The sequence below is a fragment of the Pyrgilauda ruficollis genome, unplaced genomic scaffold, assembly GCF_017590135.1.
Source record: "Pyrgilauda ruficollis isolate IOZ18807 unplaced genomic scaffold, ASM1759013v1 scaffold30, whole genome shotgun sequence".
Taxonomy (NCBI): Eukaryota; Metazoa; Chordata; class Aves; order Passeriformes; family Passeridae; genus Pyrgilauda; species Pyrgilauda ruficollis.
Window position 1 is genome coordinate 4,327,694 of NW_024524378.1, and position 20,394 is coordinate 4,348,087.

General features: G+C 39.4%; 1 protein-coding gene across 5 annotated transcripts in view; it reads right to left on the reverse strand.

Annotated features, from left to right (window-relative positions):
* The window catches only part of LYN (LYN proto-oncogene, Src family tyrosine kinase), a 48,401-nt gene that overhangs the window by 23,500 nt on the left and 4,507 nt on the right, over positions 1–20,394 (reverse strand). For 2 of the 5 annotated variants that reach the window (XM_041473704.1, XM_041473706.1), the window contains exons 2-7: positions 4,923–5,059; positions 3,675–3,723; positions 3,485–3,590; positions 2,929–3,027; positions 2,732–2,835; positions 1,119–1,268 (exon numbers count right to left, since the gene is read on the reverse strand). In XM_041473704.1, coding sequence (XP_041329638.1) covers positions 1,119–1,268; positions 2,732–2,835; positions 2,929–3,027; positions 3,485–3,590; positions 3,675–3,723; positions 4,923–5,054 — 640 coding nt within the window. In that variant the 5' untranslated portion in view covers positions 5,055–5,059. Of the gene's footprint in view, positions 1–1,118; positions 1,269–2,731; positions 2,836–2,928; positions 3,028–3,484; positions 3,591–3,674; positions 3,724–4,922; positions 5,060–19,598; positions 19,617–20,394 lie in introns of those variants that run through there. The other 3 variants (XM_041473707.1, XM_041473708.1, XM_041473709.1) reach the window with 2 other exon arrangements.

Here is a 20,394-nt window from a genome sequence, read left to right on the forward strand (position 1 = left end):
GCTTTCACAGAAGTTTAAGCACCTCTGATCTGAAATTTGGCATTCAGAGACGAATTCAATAAAAAAGCATCACATGCATCTGGTTACTGTCAGATTATTAAGGGGTTTTAGTACAATTTGCAAGTAAATAGAGTATCAGATCTTATTCCTGACACTATGTTGATTAAGATGCACATTGCAGTCAGGTTTGGGATCTGTATTCTGAATTTGTCATTAAATTTTCTTGCAACATATTTTCAGACAGATGTGCATGCAAGCATAAGTAGGTCAACATTATTTTTTCTCCAGACTCTGACCAGCTATAACTTTTATATGAATGTTGAATAATTCTCAGGTTTTCCAGCTGTGCTGAACAGCTAGAAAACATATCTAACTATTCAGAAAAATTTCATGGCTAAGTCCTCAGAATGGCTTTGAAAAACTACTATGTGATTTTATGTTCTACACTTTATTGCCCTGTCTTTATTTCCAGGTACAAAATCAGAAAAAAACCCTGAATTTTGGAGCTATTCAGCAATAGGTTATGCAGAATGAGAAGTCAGTTTTGCAGCTAAAACATGGATAGACTTGTCCCTTCCTCTCCCCACCTTTTCTTTTTTTAAATAAATGTATGTATTCTATGTGGGTGCAATTTTATTTCTTTGAAGTATATGGAATATTTCTTGCTTTAAAAATAAATAATTAAACAAACAGATTTACAGGAAAAATAAAACCAATTTCACACTCAACATTAGCTACAAGACATTCACCAGTCTATATGTATTTCTGATAATTACAAATAAAAATTTACTCTCAAATAAAATATTATTCACAATGCAGGTAATTCCCATTATAGCTTCACATCACCCTAAGTTTGATGAATTGTATTACAAAGCTAGTCTTCATCTCACAATGGTATGCCACAGAGCAACCAGAACTAGATCTGATTATAGTAACAACAATACTTGGGCTCCAATTAGTTTTACTTTATCTTTGATATCATGCATGCCCAACTTATTTAGGGCTAAAATAAAGAGAAAAAGGAAAAGATTTGAAACAAAAGAAGAAACTATTTGTTTTCCTTCACAGGAAATAATGGCAGCATTCTAATAAGTAATTCACTAAATGATTTAACTTACTTTGATAATGTTTGATCATATCATTGATGTTAGGGAAAGTTATTCTTGGAGAGATGTAAAATCCTCCATTGTCTAGACTCCTGATTTTGTAGTGCTTAATAACATCGCCATGCTCCGGATCGTAGTCTCGTATGGAGAGAGAATAGCTGCCTGTGGATAAAGAAGGAACCCTCATTAACAGATAGCAAAAATCTACAGAGTCCACACATGCACAGTTGAGCCTAAGAAAATCACCAACTTGTCTGCTTTTCTTTTTGCTCCCTTATTTCCTCAAAAAGCATTTTGCAATCCACAGGAGGAAGTTGGCAAAAACCAACCCTGAACTGGTCACCAAAATGCTTACGATCACACTTTCTTTTTCAATCTTATGCAACAAACTCACTGGTTCCATATTCCAGGCAGCTCCACATTCAGTGCCCAGTTTTGCAGAAAGTCCCCCAGCTTGAGTAGAAGTGGCTGGGAGAGCAGGACCGGGGCTGTCACCCTGCTCAGGCAGAAGCTGAAATCTGGAGATCAGCATTTTGAAAAAGGAACATGCTGGTTGTCAACTAGCAAAAGGATGGTTTGGGGATGGCTTCAGGCATAGAGGGGGGAGAGCAGATCTGTTGATCCCTAGGCAGCCTTATGGAGCCTAACATCATCTGGGATTTAAATTGGGGTAGGAGAGCATCTACTTTTAGCTACAGCACTCTTTGTTTCTTCTACTTGTACAATTCTTGCCCATTTTCAAAGGATAAAGGATTTCACCCCCTTATCTCTCCTCACACACATATCCAGTGATTCTGGGGGGTACTTTCCCATACTCTCAGTACCCTATGCAGAATTTAGGAGACTTCTTTTGAGAACTTAATTTAGGAGTCTTCATCTGAGAGCACAATGATATGGGCCCATTACAGATGGTACCTAGTCGAGAAACTGCAGTATTAGAGCCAAAAAAGCTATCCTGTGGAGTAGAGAGGCATGACCTGATGAAAGGTTTCACTTGTCTTCCTCTGAAGGATGCAGTGTTATAGCATCCAGATGGAATATCCATCCACACTTACAGTCAGAGTCCACAGGCTGGGGCAGAACTTCCCCTACTCTTCTCAAAGCTGAAGAGCCTGGAGACTTCACTAAGCTTTTCAGCACAAAGCACTCTGTTTATAGCACAAAATTTTACCAAAAAGCTTTCTGAAAAGAATCCCTCTACACTGTATAGAAGTGAAAACCCTCATTATGCACTAATTACAATTTTAAACTTGTACCAATGGATACAGACCCAATAATGGAATACTATAGAATGCAGCAGCTACTATTACAGTAACATGTCTTTCAATAAAGGAGACAGAAACATTAAGAAGAGAAAAGATGCCACTTCATTCATTCCTGCATCTTGTCAGTGTCATCACACACGTAACACTTTTTTTTCCCCCCTTATCTCAGCTTTGGGTGTTAGCCTGCAACTCTCTTCTCTCCTTTTCTGGTAATTTTCTCATTCTTCTCACTCCTAGAGAACTCCAGAAAATTCACACAATAGGATGCACTGAAACTACTCCACACCCAATGCCAATTTTTGTGTAGACTGCATGTTTTTTCTCTCTATATCAATTCCAAAGTACCACCCCAAAACCTACCTTTTAATGTTTCACTTTCTCTGATAAGGAAAGCTCCAGGACCATTTCCAGGAGCCAGGAGTTGTCTTTCAGCATCTTTTCGGGTTATGTCTTTGAAGAACCATCTGGAAAGTATTTCAAAGAATTAGAACCACCCACAAAAGATACACCACTAAGGTGAAGAAGTTTGCCAGAATTTGGAGACTGGGAGAACTTACTCTTCTGTTTCCAGGGTGTTTACTTTTGCTACATAGTTGCTGGGAATGAAACCTTCTTTTCTTGTCGTGAGAGATTTTGCTCTCCACCATTCTCCAGATCTGAAAAACAAACCCAGTAGTATTCACAGGAAAGGAAAACGATAAATTGTTATTTGGGTTCTAGTCTGCTGAGAGCTTTGCCCAGGCTGGAGAGAGAAGCACAACCTTTCCTCTGAGGTCAAGCACCCTGAGAAGCCACTGGCTCCCCTGGATCAATGTGTGGTCGCTGTTACTGAGGCCAGCTGCCAAGCCAGAGAGATGTAGACTCAAAAATGGCTTGGGTTAGAAGGGACCTTAAAAGATCATCCCTGTCACGGGCAGGAACACCTTCCACTGAAGCAGGTTTGTCAAAGTCCCATCCAACCTGGAATAACTACAAAGCATTTGTACTATTACATGTAAGAGAGCTCACTTATCATTCATACAGTCATGGTACAAGTAGTATGTTAACGCATTGTAGAGGGAATTAGATGAATCCAAAGAAAATCTGCAATACAACAAATATTGCCATACTTACTCTTCAATAACTTTCAGTTTTTCTCCTTTTTTGAAGGACAAGTCCTCTTCATGAATGCCATCATAGGGATACAAAGCTACCACAATGACTCCCTGCTCCTCTGCATCTACAAAAGCAGAAAGACATTCACGTCACTTTGCAGCCTGACATGGGCACAGCACACAGCTGTGAGATTTCTATAGAAACATACCTTGACTGACAAACCTCTGTCCTGGTAAGAGCTGTGCCTCTGGATTTGCCTACAATAAAATATGCCCTTAATTAAGCAGTTTTAGATCTTTGTGATGATCTTAAAATTACAATTACATATTATACAGTTGCTTTGGTATCATCTCATATGTCTTAAAAGGAATTGCTCAGATTTTTTCCCACCATTCTTCAAAATATGTATTATGTATTATCTGTAAAAACATATACTATTTATATGACAATATAAAATATAGTAAGTCCCCCTAGATTTTAAACTGAGCAGCTCAGATCTTGTGAAGGTGTGGAACAATCTGTGGGGAAGAAGTTCACAGTTTTGGGACTTCTGCTGAAGTGGCTTTAGGTAGGGCACTTAAGCAGGACAGTTATTACCGTGTAGCTGTCATGCTGAAGACCAGCAAGGATGGTTATGCCACTAAGATTGTGCAAGGGAAAAAAAAGAGTAATTTAAAAAAAAAAAAAGGTAGTTTGTGATGTGTGTTCATCAACTGAGAGCACACAGAGTTCACTGTGTCAGCTGGGGAGAGAGGAGAGCAGGGAGCCATTCACACCTGCAGAGAGCAGGTCCCTGAACACAGGCAGCCAGGACACAGTTTCCTCAGCACAGCAGAGAAGGTAGGGGAAAAAAAGGTACCAGTCGTGCTGCAAATTAGCAAACCCACTTGGCACCCAGCACTTCCCATCCCAGCACTCTTCCTTCCAATGCCAGGCAGCACACATGGAACATGTTAGCCTGCTCCTCCTGCAGCACAGGAGTGCTGCTCCCTGCACCACTGCACCCTCCCAACCTTACCCACACACCTCAGGCAAGGCCAAGCAGTGACCTCCAGTGAGTAAAGCTGACTAGAGCTGGTAAAGAATCACCCATGATTACTTCAGCCTTTAAATGGAATAACCAACACCTGGATCACATAGCTATTAAAAACCCAACACCAATGCTTTAAAAAATGGATCTAAACTACTTCAGGTTTTCTAATGTCATCTAGCATTATTCTACATAGTTATATCTACTCAAGCATTGCTAAGTTACTTTTTTATGCAGAAAACTGTGACAAACATGAAGTAGCAAACCACCATGTTTTAATTTTTATTCTTCTAGGTACTTATTTATTGAGAGTGAACTGCATACAATTTGAATTGTTCCATGCATATGCTTTGGATTGAAATTTAAGTTACGCCAGTCATGCTTTGTTCTTGCTACAGGAATTCTCTCCTGAGACTATCTACTTACTGGCCTTTGCTGTTTATTGGACGTTGGATCCCTCACATAAATAGTTCGTTCAGTTTTACGTACTGGTTGATTCTTGAAATCTAGCCCATCTCCATGCTGATTCTCTTTCCTTTTTGATTTTATACACCCCATATTTCCTGTTGAAATAAAAAAGGTGTTAAACAAAATCATTGCGCCATAAACCAAGCCCTTTCCCATGAAATCATCTGAGCTACATAGTAAAAATATTCTTCCTTGTCATACAAAATAGTTCAAGGGAAAAACAACTGAAGGTTAGGCCCGCACACTGACTGCTCTTTTCTGTTGCAAAGGAAAGAAATTACCTCATCTCAATCCACAGATGAAGTAAATAGTTATTTACCATTTCTTCAGATTTTTTATGTTTTCTTCCCAGTCTACTTTTCCCTGCCCAAACCCCTTGTATCTTTCTGATACTTCTCTGAGCTCTGGAATAAATATAACAAAAATTCAATTATTGCAGGGATAACTTTTATTGGTATATTTTAAAGAAAATACTCTTTTGGAAGATATAGGAAAAAAATTCTGTCCAAAATCTGAGAACTGCAGCTGAAGGCAGCAATGCCTGTATCTCCCCACTTCATTTTGCAGATGCCAGTCTAGCAGGGAGCTGTGTTTGATTCAAATCCCTGTCTCACACAAGGCTGATGACTTGTGCAGTTCCAGCTCCATGGCAGACACACTGCTACTGTGACCTTCAGCAATGCATCTCCTTGTTCACACAGGCACATTACAACAGCCTAAAATAGCCAATGTGTGTGCCAGCGATGGCAAATCACCACACAAGGATTTCTTTTTCAGTATAATTTAGAAGGCTAATTCTTCTCTCAGGATGTGCATCCATGCTAAATCAGATGAGACACAGCTGTTGGCATCTGCATGACTGGAACCTGACTGCTAATCCCGTGGTACAATTACATAGTACTCCAGCAAATATATATACAACATTATCTCTACAATCCTCCCTCCAAGGAGAGTAATTATACTTACTCTTCAAAGAATCCACTATGAATGCTTTTCAACCCTCTCCTTCCTTCCTCTCTCCCTCCTTTCAGGTCAGTGCTCTAATGCTAGGTTCACAGTCACATTTTCCCTTGCAGGCACACAGTCTCACTCCCCCCCCGCCCTAATTAATCTTTAAAGCCAGTTCTTTGAAGAACAATGAAAAACCTAAAATAAGAGCTTAGTGAAAATATAGGCTCAAGTAAACAAACACAGCTGGAGAAGCTAAAGCACATTGTAAGACTCTCGTCCCACTTTTACCTTCATCTCTAGGATAGAAAAGGTTCATGGTAGTGAACAGGTAGAGTAGTAGCAGAAGTGTCCATTGGCAGACACAACTGTATCAATGGGACAGCACCTGGCAGCTGCAAAAATTAACCAGACTGGACTGGGTTCATGTTAAGACTCATACTTCTGTAGCAGTACCTATGATAATCACAATCCTAACTGATTACAAAAATAAACCAAGGCAACAAGCAGTCTCACATGGCAAGTCTCAACTTCCAGCATCACCTTCATTTAACGTCCCATCCTGCCATTGAGGAAGCGCTACATAATGACACAATGCACTGTCCTACCCACAGGCAAAGTGTTTTCTTCTAAATATAACAGAAGGATAGTTCCTCTCCGACCATTTCTGCAAATTATCTGTCACCTATTCCCAACAAGTCTTGGATGTCCTTAAGATTCAGCAGTGATCTGTGATCCTGGTTTAAAGCAGCATTAGAACCCACTGCTCCCCTTCTTGTCTTCTCTGGAACTAAAAATAAAAGGAATCTTACAGAAAATCAATAGGCACTGACCAGGCAGAGAATAAAAGTTTCCTCCTCTTGACTGTCAACATTTCAGTGTTCCCACACTTATTTGAAAGCACTGGAGCACATCTTCATGCAGGAGCTTTCCTTAGAAGCAAACATCTTTAATGCTTAATTTTAATGCTTTAATTTTTGTAATGCTCAGCTACATATGGGTTGCACACTAGTTGTTTTGTAATACTGAGAAGGATTTTAAAATTTATTTTATTTATTTATAATTGTGGGTATGTAGATGACTCTTGTTCTGTCATTAATGGTTCATAGGAAATTTCTGTACACCCACAGGCAGACTGGTGTTTGCAAACTCACCCTAGACATCAGGAAGGCCAGTGTTTAATTACCTGCTGTATCTGCAAGATCAGGTATTTATCCACTTAAGTGCTAACCTTTCTGCTCTTGAATAGCTCTGCTTGTACAGAACAAACAGCTGAAGTGGAGGGCATGAAGTAATTTGATCTAAGTTGTCAGCCAAAACTCCCTTTCTGTATTCCTGTAAGAAAGCTGAGCACATCTTTAGAGACTGCAGCATGCCCAGTGTTACTGTAAACTCAGAGAAAAGCATTTTTTACTCAGATTTTTTTCTGCAGCTGCAAGCACATGAACAACTGTCAGTTAAATCTGCTGTGAGGCTGTGTTAAGCTCAAGGTTGGCATTCATTTGTTCATGACAGTAAGAACTGATCAGTAATAACTATGTAGAGGTGCTTTGAAATCACACAGAAGTTTACTTGATGTCATGTGAAATCACACAAATCGGTTTGTGAGATGAGCCTTGTGATGGCTTCAGACAAAGATCCTGTGCCTCATCATGAAGCACTGTTTTTTCTGGGTTCTTTTCCTCATAGAGGTGAAAGTCCACAGCCCCCACAGGACCCAGCTGGTTCTACATGAGCAAAAAGTCCCAACAGTGGGTGCTGAAGCCCACAGCTGGTTCAAGGGGGTTTTTGCCCCTTTCACTCCAGTATAGCCCCAAGGATTGAACATCTAGTACAACAAGGGCTTACCTAAAGCTGAGCCTCACACTGCATTCTCCCAAAGTAGCCCCATTCTTGCATTCTAATTCTGCTCCAGAACACAGATTACAGCTGAGCATGTGGGCAACTGCTTCAGGAGTGGCATCCTGACCTAACCAAAGCACCAGCGCAGGGAGGAGTGTATAAATAAATAAAACATTTTACTTGCTGTAAATATTTATTTCCCCAGCACTCTGTTGCTGTGTCACAAGGAAGTGTTTTGTGCTGATAAAAAAGAGAATACAGTAAGCAAAGAGCAATACAGAGAGCCCTGCATCATTACAAACCAAACTCCATTATTCTTTATCAGCTCTAAAAATAATCCATACATCAGAGAAAATGCTGCCAGTCCCTACTCAGATGTTTCCCATTCCAACAGTTCTGCAATACAGGAGACACTACTTCCTATTCATGCTTTTCATTTATTGTCCTGTCCACACTTCTAGACATGAAAAACAAACACTGAATTAGAATAAATTCTATTTTACATAGCTGTTAATCTTTATAAATAGATATCTAAAAAAAGTAACAGCTTCTCTTTTAACAAAGAGCATACTGTAGTTCATGGCTAAAAAGTAAACACAAGGTACTTAGGTTAACAGCTGCAGCAAGGTGACAACAATCTAGGTTCAGGCACCCTTCAAAAAGCCACAGGGCTATCCATAAGAGCTATCACACAGAGCCTCTGCAGAGGGTTTTTCCAAGATACTGATTTTGATGTCTACATTTGCCTTGAATTTTCTCTCTGAATCTCTTGTTACTACAGCACTTGGGTCTTCATTCCAAAATGGTTTGGGAAGAGTGGAAGTCAGAAACAAATGCAGCATTCTGCCAGGTTTAATATCTGCTGTCTGTCCCCAAAATAGAACTGCTTTATATGCCTTTTTCTACTTCCAGAAAAGTAATGTGTTTAAAGACACAATACTTCCTACTGCAAGCAGCCAAGTTCCATGTGACCATCACCTGTCCATCCCCCATCAGCAGCATTTGGGGTTTCATTTCATCCCAGTGCTTACCCTTTGTACAATCTACAAAGGGGATATAATTTTTCATTTTGTGTTTATAACCATTCTCTCCCTTGTGATTTTGTTACATACAACATATATGGTGCATATTAGAAGTTTTTTCCTAAAAAAACCACTTGACATGCCTGGTCTTTTCTTGATCAAAGTCATGTCTTCATGGAAATGATTCTCAAATCTTCATAGATTATACTTCTGCTTTTCCAAAAATAAAGTACCTTTAAAAACAATTAGAACTACAATACTAAGCATACAAGCTCTACTTTATCAAAGTATGTATTTTATCCAATAAATATCTGTTGAAAAGGTCAGTAATCATTTATCAAAACACCTACATGGCTTAGGGTTTTAAAAGATATATATAAATGCATTTTAAGAGGTACATAAATAAAATAAATTTGTATTCAATTGAGCACAAAGAGTAAACTCTTCCTTTACACCACAAATTTCTCATGTGTAAGAATATGGGGAAAAAAATGAAAACCCCCAACTTACTCTGAGTCTTGGACTTACATTTAAACTTCTGAATCAAAGAGCAGGAAGAAACTGTTTACATCTGTATATAAAATCCCAACTGGTTTCACACCTGGGGCTTTAAAGGGGGCTTAGAGAGCAGAGGAGTAAATAGTTTTATTTTTAATACCTCTTCTAAAATTTGAAAACAATACCACTGACCTCTTCTGCTTTAGATGCTTCATTCTGGCCTTTAATACCAGTTGGTTTGCTGCTACTTCACAAGTTATAGTCAGAGGTAACACAGCAATGCCTTCATCAGATCTCCTGAACTACTGTGCATTTCACTCAAGGTCAAGGCAGAAGTGTCTCAAAACTCAGAGTGATCAATTTAGAATAAAACTGCTGGGGAGGAAGGACTGTAAGCCAGCTCTGCTCATAGACACAAACACCTGCTGTCTCAGAAGCTCATCCAACATTCTATGTCACTTCAATCAACTGCTCAAATTTATAATTCTTCGAAAAAAAATAATTAAAAATCTTAAATGTAACTTCATTTACCTTAATCTTCATTGCTTACTTTCACTTTACATTGATCTGCTTCCACATCATCTGTGCTACCCAAGTGTTTCAAGGATCTCCTTTATCTCTGTTATTGGAACTTTGAGGAAGACTATTTCTGGGAAATCTGGGTTCATTTCTGATCCATCATTACACGGCAAAGCAACTGCCAAGGAATACAGAGCAGGAATTTAACTAGAGGAGTTAAAGCTCAGCAATTGCTTATGAGTACTGGTCTACACATATTTGTGCCAGTGAAGATTTGCCACTAGACCACAGTGAGAATAAGAGTGACAAAAATAAATTATCTGTGGTTGGGAGCAATATGAAAAAAGCAACTGGAGAGCAGCTGAAGAGAAGTCGTTTTCTGTTCCTCGCCAGTCTCAGAAGTTGTTAGATTTAAGCTTGTTCAGCCTTATTCTTATACCTGCAATTCACCACATATATACCTATAGCTATATATTAATTTAATAAGATATAATATTATCTATAGATACACATTACAATTTTACTGTAAATCCTGACTGTCTGATAACTTTCAACAAATTAGACTCATGCAAATGCAGAAATCCGGGGTCAGCTTTCATTTTGAGCTTGTTTCACTTCCTACATCTTGTTTTTGCACTGGCAGCTAACTAGGGGAACTTAGGCAGTTTCTTCCTCCATTGCCTTTCTGCTAAAATGGTTCTGTTTGTCTCAGTCAATCCTTGCTGCATGTACCTTGTTACATTTAGCTTATTTCTGTAGGTCTGGATCACCCCATCTCTCTGTCTCCCAAATAGAATTTATGCCTTATATGATACACATGGGCATACACACAGGGGCACAAATCACCACGTGCTCCCTGCAACGCTTTTGGAAAGAAGCTGTGACAGACTTGCCCTCTGTAGACTCCCACTGCTCCTCAGTTGTGAGAAGCCATAGTCCAGCTGCCAGCATTTAAAAGAAAATGAAAAAATAATGGGGGAATTCTTTTAACTGCTTCAATCTTCTTGGTGGAAAAGGTGAGACAAAGTTAAAATAATATTTTGACATAAATATCCATACAAACAAGAAGAGAAACAAGTTAATCCCCAGTGTCACCAACATAATTGTGGTGAAAAAGTATGCAACAAGTGTGTTATTTTAAAATTTCCTCATACCTGGTCTCACTTAATCCCTCAAATTTTCCAGAGGTGCATGTCTGTCACAGCAAGACAACATCGCTACCTAGTTTCCCAACCATGATTAGAGCAAAGAACTATAAAATACTCTCTGGAAAGGCAGATCTGTTCTAAGCAGCAGAATCACATGGCACAACCTCAGAAGCAAGTTTTCCATGCTCCATTTTTAGAGAGATTAATGGGTGATGGTGGAGAAGAACAAAATATTATTGCTGAAATTTTTCAGAATCTCACTCTGCTTGGCTTAGAAGCTGTCACGTAAGTCCCAGTCTTAAAAATGTTTTGGAGACAATAATGGCATTTAGCCCTTCATCCTCTTGGGAGATTAGGAAGAAGTCACATCTTTTTCAGCCTGTCTTCTAGACTTTAAAAACCAAACCCTCTCAGTTTTTTCCACTTCCACTTGTTATCCTAGCAGCACTTCTCCACATCTGTTTCACTTTGAACCCATCCCCCTTAAGTACAGGAGGTTGGAGCTGCCCAGATGTTTCAAGATGATTTTCAGCAATGCCTTGAAGAAAATAATATTACTATTTCTTCCATCTACTGAAATACACCACTCAATAAATCCGAGAAATTAATTTATGATTTTCACACTTTCATCACACTGGCCTTTCATCATCATATGGTCATCCAATAAGACATCCAGGTTTGTGTCACTTTTCAAAACGACAAACTATTGTCACAGCAGACTTTCCTATCTCCTGTGGCATTATTTTACACGCTGATATTAAATTTTTCCCCATTATTTTTCCCAGGCTATTTGTCATGCACAATTTTCTCAGCCACCTGTGTGTTTCTAATGCCTCTTAATATCACAAGGGATCTCACATTTTTTCATTGCAAATGAAAGTAGTTTTTTAAAGTCTCAATGTAATGCTAATGTAACACCAGGAAACAGAAAGTGGTCCTGCTAAGAGACTGGTAGTGGTTCCTGTCTGCTGCACTTCCCCCTCTTCTGCTTCTTTCACAATCCCTTCCTTAGCAATTGAGACCAAGACAATTTCTACTTTGTCCATTCCATCTCATTGTTTTTATGCTTTCCCACATCAGTTACAGAAAGTACCACCCTTCATGGTCCCAAACACCTGCATTCCTACTGCACTCATACATCACATTTCTACTTCTTTTGCAATGTTCAGTTTTGAGCCCTGTACCAGTATTTCTGTCTCTCCTTTTCCAAGCCCTGATTCCCAACATAAATGCACAAATATCTCAGTCCAACTAAACCAGTCTGGGTTGGCAGACACCTTCCCTGAACCCTCTACCAAGCTAAATACTGTTCTCAATGAAATTCTCACCACCCCTTCCTCTATTGTTTGGTGTCCTGTTTTTCTTTCTCACATTTGCCTTCATATTGAAATGAAGGGTAAGGACTCTCCAATATTTATATCTCAAGTCCACTTCCTTAAAATGGAAATTCAAGTTACAACGGGGCCAAAAGGTGTTCTGCCATACAACTATATTGGCAGTGAACTGTGGATTAGAATCAATAAATGGTTTGGGTAGAAAGGGACCTGCAAGATCACCTAGCTCCAAGCCCCCTGCTGTGAGCAAGGACACCCTCCACTAGACCAAGTTACTCAGAGCCCAATCCAACCTGGCCTTGAACTTTTCCAGGGATGGGGCAGCCACAGCTTCTCTGGTATAACTGTGCCAGGACCTCATCAACCTGGCCTTGAACTTTTCCAGGGATGGGGCAGCCACAGCTTCTCTGGGATACCTGTGCCAGGGCCTCACCGCCCTGACAGTACAGAATTTCTTCCAAATATCTAATCTAAACCTGCTCTCTGTCAGTTTAAAGCCATTCCCCCATGTCCAGTCACTCCATGCCCTTACAAAAAGTCCCTCTCCAGCTCTCTTCTAGGTCCCCTGTAGGTACTGGAAAGCTGCTCCCTGGAGCCTTCTCTTCTCCAGGCTGAACAACTCCACCTCTCTCAGCCTGTCTTCACAAGATAGAGGAGTCATACAGCAAAAATCCCCCAACAGCTGACATAAGAACAAAAACTTTAGGTGAGATAAAATATCTGGAGTTGCCATACTGATGCTGTATTGATGTGCTTCTGGAAAAGGCAGACCCGTTCTGAGCAGCAATATCATATCATCCTATATCATACCATCAGTCTTTTTTCCCTATACTCCCCATTTAATTTTTTTTTTCTTACTAGATGAGGCTTTTTAGTGATTCATTAACCAATATGAACTAACACATTGCTATACTAAATGGCAAATAAGTGACTTAAGTTTTCACACCTCAAACTTCCAATAGGAAGGAGTGCTTTGGTAAAACTAATTCTATCAAAGTAAACACTTTTCTATATTCAAATGGCACTTTCCAGCCTTTTCCTGTCTTGCCTTTAAGTGTCCATGGAGAGGGTAACTTTATTCAGTGCTTGGCTAAAATACACAGTCTTTGCTGGAGCTCATAAATGACACATAAAATAAATATCATCATAGCTGATGACATGAAAAGTAGCTCTAACAGGGGTTGGAAGCTTTGGCCAGGAAAAAAAATCTTCAATTTTTCTGAAAATTCACTAGTTTTGTCTAGATTAGTTAAAATTTTGCTTTCATGCAGGAATTTTGGCAGTCATTAGAAAAAAAAACCAAACACATTAAAGTAAATAAAAGTCATCAAGAAACACTGAAAATAATGTCACTGTGGTGGTATAATGATGTTATAATGCTTTCTGAAGGATGAAAATAAAATCCTGAAACAAAACATCACATTGAAGCAAAGTGGAATTTGTACAAACTACTGATCCTAGTTTATTGACTTGAAGAAAAAAAATACCAAAACACAAGAAAGTTAATCCACAGAAGATTGTAATTTTGCTAACATTCCATAATAGACTTTATACATTATGAAAATGTTCCAGATTCATTTAGTCAGTATTTTTGGCACTAATTTTAAACCATTTTAAACATTAAAATAACATCTGTTTTCTGACCTTATAATACTTGCTTCATTTTATTACAATCATTTGCCTCAACTGCATCCTCAGAATTTTGAATCAATATCAACAATGAATTAATTCACTTTGCCAGCCCTCAGGCAACCACATCTTCCATTTCCTCAACTTTTTTCCACTGTACTATATCTTTTGAAGATAGGGGAAAAGGTCAAATAACATCTTAATTTGACATAACAGAATAAATACTTCTATCAAATTCTTCAAAAGGATCATATGACATGGAACAGAAAAGTTGTGCCAACACGTTAACCAACTTAAAGCAAAGGTTCCCAAAATACTTTAAAGACTTTAAAGTGTAATGCAAGCTATAAGTAAAAATGTCATTTTCTTGACTGGTAAAAACTCTAAGTAATGACAAACAGCAGCTTCATATAACCAAATCTCCATTTCCAAATCAAAATTTGGCCAAACCACTACACTGAAAAGGATCAACATTCTTCCTAACTATTAGGAAGTGTCCCAATCCAGCTAGCAAACCCCAAGGTCGACATCTACTTTCCACGTTGGGTGTATCTATGACTCACATACTGGCTTTTTCAGCTTTAAATTGGTGATTTTGGCCAACAATGGCAGTGTGCTAAATTTTCAGTAGTCTGTCTTTGCTCTGCACTTTATGTATGTATGTATGTTGCTATGTATGTCTATACCTCCCACTAGGATAAGGATTCTTCTCCACTCCTTTTCAGTGATCAGAGCAATAATTGTGGTATAGGAACTCCAGACCCTTCACCAGCTCCACTGCCCTTCTCTGGACTCGTTCCAGAACCTCAATGTCCTTCTTGTAAAGATGGTCCTAAAACTGAACACAGGATTTGAGGTGTGGCCTCACCAGAGCTCAGTACAGGGGTCAATCCCTGCCCTGCTCCTGCTGATACAGCCCAGGATGCCACTGGCCTTCTTGGCCACCTGGCTGGCTCATGTTCAGCTGGCTGCTGACCAGCATCCCCAGGTCCTTTTCAGCCAAGCCACTTTCCAGCCACTCTGCCCCCAGCCTGTAGTGCTGTGTGGGGTTGTTGCAACCCAAAGGTAGCACCCACTGTTTGGTCTGGTTGAACCTCATGCAACTGACTTCAAACCATCAATCCAGCCTGTCCAAGTCCCCCATCACATCAATATAAACATGCTGGAGGACAGAAAATTCACAGCCAGCAAGCCCTGATGAAGGTTTTGAGGGTGGTCTCATATAAAGTATGCCACTTCTCCTTTGGGTTTATCTTCTGTTTTCAGTGTGTTTAATAAAAGAGAAATGGGGAACAGAACATAAGTGCATATTAGCTTTTGTTCTTTCAAATTGTATATCTCCAGGGTATAAATAAATTTTTATAATCCTTACCATGCATTCTGGTTTCATGCATTCTACAATCCTCTTTCAACATGGCTTATGACAGTTATGGCTAAATCAGGGCAGAATGACTTCTATGTCAATGGATCCTAACTGTTAACAGCCTTTCCATTGTGCAACTCATATTACTTTGCCCCGTGCTGAATTTGCAATTCTGCTTCATTGGTCAGAAGGCTTCTTTATCTGCTGTCACCTCCATGTTTGAATGCTGATATGTACTCATGACTAAGCTTGCAACTAAAACATAGCATTCTTGTATAATAGCATCATATTGCATCTTGAGCATGTCTAAAACACTGAATTTCACAAAAGAGAAGCAGTTTTTTTTTCACTATCTTCAAACACCAGCATACATTTAAACTGTAAAAAAAAAGTTACTCTTCCTGCAGATTGTATTGTGTTTCATTAGCTGTACAGCACTAGATAAACACAGAACTCTCCTGAAACAGAGGACATTGTACTGGGGTATGTAATATGGATTCAAGAATGAATTCTATGCTCAGATAAAGATTTGGGGTTAAATCATTCATGCTGACGTGAGCTAACACTCAAAGTACAGTTCCTCCTGAAAGTTTGCAAACATTGGACAAGGTTGCTCAAGTTGCAAGAGGAAACTGCAAGAGTTCTCAAAAAAAAAAAAAAAATCTGGTGCCAATAAATTACATGGCAGAAATGAATTTTTTTGCTGTTTAATCTTTGCAGGGATACTAGACCAGCATTCAGCACTAACTGCTAAAGTATCCACAGGAGGAACACCTTGTCTTGTTCTCACTGATGTTATGGCTTGTTCTCACTGATGTTAAGTAGCAGAACCTCCCTTAACTTCAAGGGTATACAAACATCCTCCAGGTTCTGGCACTTCGCAGAAGCCTGTTTATAACTCAGTTTTTTTACTTAACTTTAAACTCTGTATTATTATATTCCTTCAAGGGCATGAATCTAAACAAGGAATGTACCAGTTGGTTTTTCGCCCAGCTTAGTAAACTGTTTCAAGTCACTGTTGCAATTTGTCACAATTGATGGCGCAGCACCAAAGAGTATAATCTGAACTAACAGTTTGCTACAAACATGATAAATAAAATTAAAAGAGCTCTATGACTAGCAATTTGGGGAGGTTTTTAGATTAAGTCCTTGAAATCAGAGGAGTTTATTTAATAGATACAAGTACACTTCTCTTAAGTCTACCAAACATATCGTGAGGGGCTGCAAAATTTCACCAGTTTGGGTCTGAAAGCTTGTCATGTAAAGAGGAAAGCATGATCTAACTGAAGTCTTGTGAAACTACAGCTCAAGCTGGGGTGGCAGTAAGAGTGTAAAAGGAAATACCTCACCGAAGAAAATATGTCACTGAATGAACATCAATAAGAATTCCCACCCAAGTTTCTAAGCATATTTTTCACATTTAGTAAACACATGAGCACTAAAGTTAACCAAAATTAGAAATATTTTACATGCTTTCTATTTTCATAAAGGTGTGAGAAAGAGAATTTGGAAAGCTCTCTTTGACGGAAAGATTGTAAATATCTGGTGTGACAGTTCACTTGACTATTCCTGCTTCAAAGGTTCTAAGGAAGAGCTGGAGTGCTCCAATTTTATACACAGGTATGTCTTTGCTGATGATCTTTCCCAAAGGCAAGAATGAACAGTTTCTCCCATATTACCAGGACAGCAGCTATGCAAGTGTATTAACTTGGTTAAAGTTCTTTTCTATTTGAGAGAAATTATTCTATACTAAACAGAAGATCTGACTTGGGGACTGATTTAAAGATGCACATTGAATTTGCTCAATATGCTAATTTATTTAATTTTCAAAACTGATTAATAATTTGACCCCTGCTACTATTTTAACTTTGCCTTGAAATTTCTTGTTTGCTCACTCTAAAAACAACTAACATTTTGGTATTCACAAAATGCCACCACTGGACTGTACAGCACGTAGTATTTTCTGCTGTTTCTAGTCCTGCTTCATGGTCAGTTGGTAGCAGATGAAGACCCAGCAGTTACAACCATAGCAAGTTTCATTGAACCAGGCTCTGATCCTGCAAGTGACAGCACACAGCCTGCAGGAACTTGACAGATTTCAGGAGACTCACACCAGGACTTTATGCACAAAGGGCAGCACACAGACCTCAAAAAATAGGCCAGCACTCACAATAATTCTGGCAGATTTATACTCACGGCCAGTTGGAGGACCATGACAATGATTATTTTCACATTCATACTGCAGAGTGCAAGAATTTCACAGCACTATTATTACAGCCATACTGGCTGCTCATTAAAGTTTATACCCTTCATAACTCCACATAACTCAAGAGTATACAGCTCACAGGCAGGACATGTGATTATGCTATGCTTTGAAAAACTGCCTTAGATTGTGCGCAAGCCCCAGAGTTTAAATGTGACTTCAGCACTCCCAGCCCACGCAGCTATCTTTCAAAGCAAGAACTAAAACCAAACCAGTGTCCACAATGGGTATCCAAGTTTGTTTCAGGAGAACAGTAATGAGTCCACAGCGTTCATTTTAATTCCACAGTATTAAGTGTTGTGCAAAGAAGATGCTTTAACAACTGGTGGGACTTCTTCATTGTTTGACCATGCACAGGAAGACCTCAGGACAACACAAACCATATGAGAAAAGGTGTAGGAGGGGAGGCCAAAAACCTTAAGAAATCAGAATTGGGGTTGATACTGAGAAACAAATTAAGCAGGAAGACTGCAGAAGCAAAAAGACAAAAAGAGAAAAAACAATCAAATAAGAATGCAAAGGATAATAACTAATTGGGTAGAGACAATTATAGTCCCTAGGAAAGCAAAAACTCTCAATCAGTATGATTGATAAGATACAGAACATATAACAAACCTATGTATTCTGTGCTCCAAGGAGAAATTGCTTCCCTGTGTCATACCATACAAGCCACCTGCTTTTATTGCAGGAGTAGGGAAAGGACCTTTCCCTCATCCAAACTTAGTTCAATACATAGTATTTGAATAAGCTACTCAGATGCATTTTTGACACTTGTAGCCTTGCTTAAATGCTCCATTAAGAGCAGAAGTATTTCACCTGAAGCGCCCTTCTCCTACTTGTTCACTCCACCAAAACTCTTTTCTGCTGCTGCCAGCTCCATTGAACTAGGTTCTCCTAAACTTGCACTGCCTTCTCAAAGCTAAATTTCTTAAGTTTCACTTTCTGTGGGGTCAGTGTATGGGGCACACCAACACCAGTGAGCACAGAACATCAATCCTGGAGCAAGAGCTGTTGTCTCAGCACTACATCTCCACAATACCAAGACTTGATTTCTTCTCCACAGGCCAGCACACATGCTGATAAAACTATGCTCTACTTCCCTGAACCAGAAGTGTTTACAAGGAGGGTCAATGCTGGCTCAAAAACTTTTTACATGTGCCATTACACAGTACACAAAAACCTGCATGCAACAGAAAAGAAACTTGACCAGAGAAAGTCAAAGCAGCATCACAAAAAGCGCAGACAAAGCGGCAGGGGACAATCCACACTGACCATTTTCAAGACAGAGACCTGTTTCAAGTCAGTTTGAGGTCACAGCTTTAAATCAGATGAGTCAAACAGCAGTTAGCTGTCTCTAAAGATCAAGAAAATACACATAAAATGTACTCTACACAGAAGAGTCCTTGCTGACCACCTACAGAAATACAAAGTTGCCCTTAAACAAGGCACAGCCTTAAAATACTTTGAAGGCCATGTCAGTTCTGCCAGGTTGATACTCCACTGGACTTCATATCTCTTCAAGAGGCTGGGGGTACGTATCTCTGGATGAGTATTCCCTGATAAGTAGTGTACAAATGATAACTGGATTATAAAAGTTGATAAGGCTTATTTTTCCAGAAAGGGAAAAGAAAATTTGCCGTAGACGTCTAAATCAAGAGATGAAATAAACAGTTTATAACACTGACAGTCCTGAAGACTGGAGAGAAAGAAACAGCAGAATAACATTGGCAAAAAAAAAGAATTATGGGAGAAGAAAAAAAGGAAATCATGCTAGGGAATACTCCTACAGCAGGGCAAAGACTGAAACATGGATTTTTCCAGGAAACTGGGGAGCAAAAGCCTCAAACAAACAGCACATCATTACTAATGAAGACATTTGAAGCAGTGTGGGTCAAGGACTTTTTTGGAAACACTGGTAAGCATTATGGCAGAGGGAGGGGAACTGCTCCCTAGGAAATTTAGCAGGAGATTTTGAGAAGAGGCAAGCTCTCCTGGTCAGGCACAGAGGGAGCACTGCTGTCTACTGCCTGCCATCAATCAGGCCAAGAGAAATGGGCTCAGAATTCACCTCAGTATGACTTGGTGCTTCTCCACTGGTGCCACGACAGCTGCTGCAATCCCTCTTGAACCCAGTGCAAGTATAGCTGGACAGAGAAAGGAGGACAAATTGCAACACCAGCAATGCAGCAGAAGAGTTTCTTAAAAGGCAGGTTTTCCAACACCCCTCACGGGCTGCAATGCTTCCCCCCAGCCTTTGCACAGTTCAGCATATCTTTTGCAATGGTAAGTCCAGAGTTACAAAAATGTACTTTGAATCCCATTTGCACATTCTGCTACATCACAACGGCACATTCAAATGACTCTTGCAATGTATTTTGAACAAGTCGAACACAGAACATCCAATATAGGATTTCCTCTTTCTCCTGCCCATCCCCTTCCTGTTTGTTTACCAAAAACTTTCACTTCCTCAGTGACACCAGCTCTGGTGATCACTTAACTCTGGTTCTCCAGTCCTTGTCCACTCACACCTGAATCACAGCTCCCCAGGGCATTTAGTACTTACTGAAGGGTTTTAAAGATCCAAAAAAACACATAGTAAATCTGGGTCTGCCCTGGAGAAAACCATTTTCTGGCCACTGGATCTAATGAATATAAACTCCAATATTCTGGCAAGGGACATTCAAGCAAGCAACTTCAATATATGCAATAGATGTGCTACTGTTCAGATCTTTCCCTACTCAGTTGATACTACCAGGAAATATTCTTTTAGTCTGAATAGAGTAGAACTTAGCCATAGGTCAGACCTACTGATTTATAAATGTTTTACCACTGCATAGCAATTCACTCAAACATGGTCTTTAGCT